Raw genomic sequence first — 8,027 nt, forward strand, 5'->3', positions numbered from 1 at the left:
TCGTCAACTTTAACGCTAAATATCTCGGTTCGCGAGGCAGAGCGACACTTTTTTCTGCCAGATTCTTTCGTTTCATGCAAAAACGCGTCGAATGAAACTAATTTTATCGAAATCGGAGGTGAGGGAGGTATTCTGAATAATTACCATTTATTTTTACAAGATGCATGATACTTAATTTTGTAGCTAAATTAAAATTTGATAATTATACAGTTTAGCCCTGAGAGAAGAGCATCTCAAAATTCAATCAATTTTATTAAATAATTTTATAAAAATTAGAAGCTAGATAGCTCAATCGAATAATTAGTAAAATTTGTAAATATCTGCATTGCAAAATTTAACAAGGCACAAATTTGTCAATTCAATACAAGTATCTATGTGAATTCATATTTAAGGGTAACATGTAATTATTTTGAAGTAAAAGCAGTGTTGCATTGTGTAAGTTCATTAAAAAAAGGAAAACTTTTATAAATGTAAAAGAATTTAAAAGTTTAGAACATTAGAATTTAATAATGCAAGGTTTTAAATATCAGAGTATATATTTTAATTAATTGAGTCAAGAATTAGACCAAAAAATTCATAAGGTAAGAATCATTAAGAATTAAATATATATATTTACATATAAAATTTTAAAACTCAGGAAAATTCAAACGCTCTTTAATAAATTCAAACAAATAACCTTAAATAATTATGCTTTTCTGCCAGCGCAAGAAAAAATGACCAGATTTGCAAGAGCAAAAGGATCCAAAGCTTCAAACGAAAGATTACCAAATGAGGCTACACCATGGAATGTAATGAAACAGCAAATAGAGGAGAACAAAAATAAACCTTTAAAGAAAAAGTCAGCAAAGGAATTATTGAAAGAACATGAAGACCTTAATCATAGCACTAATGAAAATATTCAGGAATGGGCAGAATTTGAAGATAATAGATCCAAGTCTGACAAAAGGAAACATAAGAATTCAAATTCAAAAAAAAATTTTGCAAAAAATTCTGAAAATAATGTAACATCTGAAAGTAATGTAAAAGAATCACAAAAAACAGAAGAAAAATTTGAAACAGATAGAAAGACAACTAAATTTTCTAACAAAAAGAAAAAGAAACAAGACATCAATAATACAATTTCTAATGAAAAAGATTCTGCACAAGAATTGAATACTTCACAAGATACACATTCGAATTATGTTGTATTGAGCAAACGACAGAAACGGAATCAGAAAAGGAAATTAGAAATGTCTAACGATGGGTTTAAAAGATTTAAGAAGGATGTCTCTGGCAAAAATAGCAATATACACACAAGAGAGGAAAAAATTAAGAAAAAGGGAGAATATAAAAGAAGAAAACCAGATGCTGGTGTCACTAAAATAATAATCAATGGCGTAGAAACTGAAATTGTCATGTATGATAGATTCCCTGTTAAAAAAGAAGATGCAGAAAGATTGGCAGAACTTAAACAGAAAATGATAATGAAGGGTAAGTACACAATCATATTCGATAGTAGTTTCAATTTTAAATTCTACAAGAATTTATAAAAAATTTAAATATATTCATACATATTTATCAACATGTAAAAATTCTCATGGAACTTAAAAAAATTACTTTGATTTTTCTTTATATATTTTTTCAAATGTTTAAATATGGAAATTGAGAAATCTTACTTAAGAATCTAAATCTCAGGGTCCATAGATTTAATTAAAATATTTTGCACAGATAATAATAAAGTATTAAAAACTTCAATTCCAAAATATAACATTTGTATTGCATCTTATCATTATTTAGGTATACCAAAATCTGAAGTGGATTTAGCGATGAAGCTGGAGAGACGCAAGGCTGAGAAAGCTTTGGCACGGATCAGGAAATTCGTCTGCTTCAATTGTCGCAAATCTGGACACAATCTATCTGATTGTCCTGAGCTTGATCGCAGTGAGGCCTGCACAGGCATCTGTTTCAAATGTGGTTCAACAGAACACACCCACTTCGAATGCAAAGTTAACAAGGATTCCACCTATAGATATGCCAAATGCTTCATTTGCCGCGAGCAAGGTCACATTGCTATGCAATGCCCTGATAATCCCAAAGGAGTTTATCCTCATGGTGGTTGCTGCAAAATTTGTGGAGCTGTGACACACTTAAAGAAGGATTGTCCTGACTTAGTGAATGCTAAGGAAGATAATATCGTTACAGTGGAAAAAATGGATAATTCTGCCATAGAATCTTTAGAGAAAGATACAAAAGAGAAATGTGAGAGTAATAAACCAAAAAATAAGATAATTAAATTTTAGGCGATGTACTCTTCTACAATATATATTTACAAATTTATATTATGTCTTATCTTTCTTTTTTATTGTATTACATATACTCGCAAAAAAATTCAGTTTTTATTTAAAAAAAAACTTGTTAATTTTGTTTTATGCAATAAAATCAGAATTTCTTATTTTTTAAGTAAATACAGCATATAGATCATGTATAAAATTATTTTTTAATTATAAATTTATAAAATTGTAAAACACTTGTAAATATGAATTGTAAAAATATAATATACATGCGAATATGCAGTATAAATAATATATTTTTTAAGTAAGACTTACTTGCGATACATCTTATTTTGAACATCTCAATTTTCTTAAAAGAGTCTATTGACATCATAATACTTAACTGTTATACTTGAAATATTTAGAATATTTATAAAAATGATAAGATACATATTAATATAATCCCTTTTAAATTATTTATTTCTTGAAATATGGTTACACTTAAAGTCGCTCAAGTAACATTGTAAGACCCATCATTAAAAATCCTCCCATATTATAATCAACATTTATATATATAACGAAGTACTAAAATCCTCTACTGTACATATGCATTGTTATGGAGAGCATTTCTTGCTACGTGAGTATTGTATAGCATAAGTTATTTGTATCAAAACAGCAATTTGTCCGCTATTATAAATAGATATATTCGAAGAACATTAACACCATTGGAAAATATTAACTACTTACAAAATCTTTATACGTTTATATTTTAAAGAATCGACTCTTATTTGCCTGTTTTATCGTTATATTGTTATTGAAAAATCTTATTTTATAAAATAAAACAATTTAATTTTAAATATTCAAATTTTAATTTAAAAAATTAAAATTTAATTTAAAAATTTGTGAGATAAGCTCACAATCATATTTCATAAGTATTACAATCATATTTCATAAGTATTACAATCATATTTCGCTGCTGTCCTATTAGTATATATGTAATTACTGCAAAATTATTAAAATTCTATATATTTGTACATGCACACGTATGTAGAATATGATATATAATTAAAATCAAAAATTTCATATGCCGTAACTTGATATTTTTTTAGTTGACACTTTGTAATCCGTCAACAGACTCATGCAGTAGCTCAAACTTACACATTGCAGTAACTCAAACTTACGCATGCATCGCAATAATGTTAAATATCCTGTACGTAAATACTGAATATCAAAAGAGATATGAGAAAGAAAAAATACGAAATGAGAAAGAGAAGGGGGGGGGAGAGGAGAGACAACTGAAGAGAATAATAAATAAATCGTTTTCTCAAATTGATAGAGTAATTTGAACAGAATTATTCATTGTAGACGCAGGCAAAAAATAAGGGAGGCTATTTTAATGTATGTACATTTTAATCGCAATGCATATAATATAATGTGAATGCATATAAATATCTCTATACAAACTGTAGCTGCACTTTCAATTAGAATTTTAATTTGAAAAATATATACACACATACACATATGTATTTCTCAAATCAAAACAACCTGTATTATATATATATATATATATATATATATAATACAGGTGGCTTTAATTATATATTTATATCTATATATACATATATGTATAATACAAGATGCTTTAAACATCGCATATTTCCTCTTGTAGTCTAAAAGAACGATGTTGTTTACTTCAATTAACATTGTACCATCGATAACCTAAGTTACAAGCCATTAAAAACTAGGAATGAATCTTAATTCATAATATTTAAGAGTATTAACAAATAACATATGAATTCTTCATATGAAGTATCTTTTACTGAAAGTAGAGCTTTATTTGATATTTATAGTGCTATTATATAAAACACCTAATATTCAGTTAAATAAGATGTATGGTGTAAATATAACATAGGACCCTTTAATATGCAATTACAGGAGGAAAATCCTATAAATAGCAACTGTGATTTAAACCATTATAGGCACTTTTCTATGATTAAATAAACTTGTAAAGAAAGGCGCAAATCAATGAATTTTTTACCATAATTATTTTAATTTTAGCATCTAATATATATTATTTCGCAAATATAACGACTTATTTCTAAAAATATATGAAATGCAACTGATAGACTGACGAGATAAAGTCACAAAATATTTTATCATCTTCTTTGAACACTGTATATATTTGTTAAGTGGTAATGATGGTCAAGCAATTGAACTGCAAGATGAGCAGCTATCGCTTCTTGTTTATCAACATGTTATTTAGTATATCTTGAAAAAATATGTACCAAATAAAACATTTTCATTCATCGTCAAAATGACGCCATTTCTTTTGCCTTATTCAAAACTGAAAAGTCAAACATGATTTATTTTTAAAAACGAAAATATTCATTACCTTACGTTGATGTATAAATTATAGAACATTTTTCAATTAGTCAAAACTGAAGGAAATAATTTGGTCTCATTTATAATTCATATGTGTCATTTCCATATACTATTCGGAAGCAATTCACATGCGGAATTATTCGTCATAGACTCGCTTTGAAAGGCGTTTAAAGAATAATTTAGTGAGTTTAAAAAGTTCTGCAAGACTTCTTGTGTTTTATCTCATGTAATATAATGTCTTTGGTACCAACACACATATATACTATCTTTATTTATATCCAATTCTCATAATCAATAGTGATAAATGAAAATTACAATGCAAATATCGCATGTGCACCTGCTAAGTAGCTTCAGCTTTATGCGCTGACTCAATGATCTCCTTTAAGCATCGACCAAACTCCTCAATAATAAGACGCTGGGACGTCTCGTCGTCAAGCATATTACGTTCCGCTTCTTCTGCTTGCGCCATTAAACATTGACATGTTATCTCCACTACTTTCTCCGTCAAAAAATTGAATGGCTGCCTATAATAAATAAAAATAAACATAACTTAAAATATATAAATTATGAAACGTATATACCTACTATCATACTACATCTACATTACTTCCAGGGTTCTTAAAAATTGCAATATTTATAAAGAATATCTTGTTATACCTTGTACCAGTATTGGATGTTGCAGGTGGCCTGAATGCCATTTCGGATAGTTGTAACTGCGTCTTATTTAAACTAAGCTTAGTTGTTTTGACTTCAGCTGTTTCCGCCAGATCTTTTAAAGATTTCTTCTGTAAAATTGGATCGACAATATTGCGACAGCCTATACACTTACAATTTCCAGAACATGGAATTTTTGCCTGAAAGGCAAATATTTAAATTATATTTAAATTTCTTTATTAACAAATAGGTATATATGTGCAAAACTATTAAATATTATTAAAATTTTTACATGTAAAAAAAATTGCATTTTAAACATTTTATATTAAATAAGCAATTACTAAATACTAGGGATCCACCGGATCGTAAAATTATCGGATATTGGATATTGGATATCTGGGTAGAATATAATATCGGATATCCGAGGAGACAATTTCTTCGAGACGGATATCCGACATTTTCCAGATATCCGACCGCATTCCGAGTGTTCAAAAAAAAACCTATAGAGAAAAAAATTGTAATTTATAAGATATATAGAGAAAACATTGTAATATATAAGATATTATAGCATCATGAATGTGCACACTTATTTCTAAAATATTTGTATAAGAAAGAATTAACAATTTAATGATATCAAATATCAACCGGATATATTCCTTACTAATGATATCCAGTTGGATAGTAAAAGTGTCGGATAATACCAGATACTGGATACTTTCGGGATATCCAGTGCATCCCTACTAAATACGTTAGTTATACATTGTTAGGATTAAATATATAGAATGTAATAAAAGGATAAAAAATTAAATTAAAATTAAGTGTTCTACTGCATTTTTACAAATCAGGAAAAAGTATATCTATAAGCTTAAGTGTTTGATAAATAATATCTATGTGGTTCAAAATACCTCGTAACATTCGCAATAATTTTTGAGACAACCACTACGTTTGCAATTGCAGCCTTTGTTATGTCTCCTTATATCTTCGCCAGTTTCACGACCTTTTCCAATTTTAGGCCGGAAGGCGTTAGGGTTGCGTTCCAAGCAGGATTTAATTGCACGCTGCCGTTCTTCCTCGTTACCAAGATTATTCGAGCAATTATTGCAATTGCACATGTGACAGAATTCACCGTTTGCAAAGCAATCACAATAACTGTGAAAGATTTCTATTTAGATTTTATTCAAAAATAATATGAACAATACTTAAATTAAAACATAAGCAGATAACAAGCAGATTGATCCTGTTTTAAAAAAAGTTTCAACTTTTAATCTTTTCTAATAATTCTATAATGATATTTACTTCGATTAAATTTGCTCAAATTTCAACAATTTTTTAGTAAGGAATATTACGTATGTACATACATCTCAATGAATACTTTTAAAAAGATGCTTTTAACTGTCACACTGTCAGATATGAAAATAACAAATGAAAGTAAAAATCCAAAGCCTACAGAGTGTCCAAAAATTATTTGCCAAGCGCTCTTGTGCAAATAGGGGGCGAACTAAATTGAAAAGTCCTCTACCATTTTGCAATTTTCGCAATAGTTAACAAGATATTAACTATTAAAAATCGCTGAATATTAGTTTCCATTTTTTACTCAAATACTACAACTTTACAGAAAAACAGCAAGAGATAAAAATTGTTTACTTTCTTCTCATAAAGTTCTGAGAATTTTTTTCAGAATTTTTTAATACCGTATTTTCTCATGTTGGTAAAAATAATTGCCATTAAGAAAATGCAGTACTAAAAAGTTGATAAAAAATTATTAAAAAATTCTTAGAATTCTGTGAGAAGAAAATAAACAATTTTTCTCTTGCAATTTTTCTGTAAAGTTAATAGTATTTGAGAAAAAAATGATTGAATGATTGAAAAAAGACAAATATTCGGCCATTTTTAGCAATTAATATCTTGTTAATTATTGCGAAAATTGCAAAATGGTACAGAACTTTTCGACTCAGTTTAGTCCGCTCTATCTACACAAGAACACTTGGTAAAAAATTTTGAGACACCCTATATCAAAGATATACAGGGTGGACCATCTGAAGTGATCCAGTCAAATATCTCGAAAACTAGTAGGGATAGAGAAAAATGTTTCGTATGAAAAGTTTAGGGTTACACGGGGGAAGTATGGTACTGACCTTGAAAAATCCTTGGAAGGTCATTCAGGGGTCACGATGGTTTTTTTAAATGGAACCCCTAGTTTTTCACCATGGGATGAGAAAGCTGGTTTCAAGCCCTTTACGAAACACTGGTTGTGGTCCACAATCCGCCCACTGGGGTCCGAGTTATGGACCATCAAAGTCATTGATGAACTACTCTTAGCGCTACCCAGGAACAACGACGTGGACGTGGTAGTTCTCTGTTCCCTTCGAGGTGCTTGATTTTTGTGAGTCCCCTTGCCTCTCACATGTGGGGTGCTTGATTTTTGCGACTCTTCAACAGTTTTCGAGAGTCGATACTCATTCATAACTCTGATTGAATCAAATGGAATAATCCAAGAGATTTCCAATAGTAAATCGTTAACCGAACACATGACTGCCACCCATGATAAACAGAGACTCGGTGTTCTCGTTTGTTTATGTTTATGTTTTTCTTTTCAATGGAGTTAATTTCGAACAATTATTGTAACGGCGTTCAGCACCCCACATGTAAGAGGCAATGGGACTCACAATAAACAAGCACCCCACATGTGAGAGGCAAGGGGACTCACAATAAACAAGCACCCCACATGTGAGAGGCAAGGGG

General features: G+C 29.4%; 2 protein-coding genes across 5 annotated transcripts in view; one reads left to right on the forward strand and one right to left on the reverse strand.

Moving 5' to 3' along the window:
* Positions 1–2,279, forward strand: part of LOC108758267 (zinc finger CCHC domain-containing protein 9) — a 3,062-nt gene extending 783 nt beyond the window's left edge. Inside the window, exons 1-3 of one of the 2 annotated variants that reach the window (XM_018503138.1) lie at positions 503–581; positions 703–1,470; positions 1,777–2,279. In XM_018503138.1, the coding sequence (XP_018358640.1) occupies positions 714–1,470; positions 1,777–2,279 (1,260 nt within the window). In that variant the 5' untranslated portion in view covers positions 503–581; positions 703–713. Of the gene's footprint in view, positions 1–502; positions 582–702; positions 1,471–1,776 lie in introns of those variants that run through there. The other variant, XM_018503136.1, reaches the window with a different exon arrangement.
* A 2,078-nt stretch (positions 2,280–4,357) lies between these two features.
* LOC108758276 (Myb-interacting protein 120) overlaps positions 4,358–8,027 on the reverse strand; it is a 15,301-nt gene continuing 11,631 nt past the window's right edge. For 2 of the 3 annotated variants that reach the window (XM_018503149.1, XM_018503147.1), the window contains exons 10-12: positions 6,191–6,434; positions 5,289–5,485; positions 4,695–5,155 (exon numbers count right to left, since the gene is read on the reverse strand). In XM_018503149.1, coding sequence (XP_018358651.1) covers positions 4,972–5,155; positions 5,289–5,485; positions 6,191–6,434 — 625 coding nt within the window. In that variant the 3' untranslated portion in view covers positions 4,695–4,971. Of the gene's footprint in view, positions 4,594–4,694; positions 5,156–5,288; positions 5,486–6,190; positions 6,435–8,027 lie in introns of those variants that run through there. The other variant, XM_018503150.1, reaches the window with a different exon arrangement.

Source organism: Trachymyrmex cornetzi, unplaced genomic scaffold (genome assembly GCF_001594075.2).
Source record: "Trachymyrmex cornetzi isolate Tcor2-1 unplaced genomic scaffold, Tcor1.1 scaffold1559, whole genome shotgun sequence".
NCBI classification, from domain to species: Eukaryota; Metazoa; Arthropoda; class Insecta; order Hymenoptera; family Formicidae; genus Trachymyrmex; species Trachymyrmex cornetzi.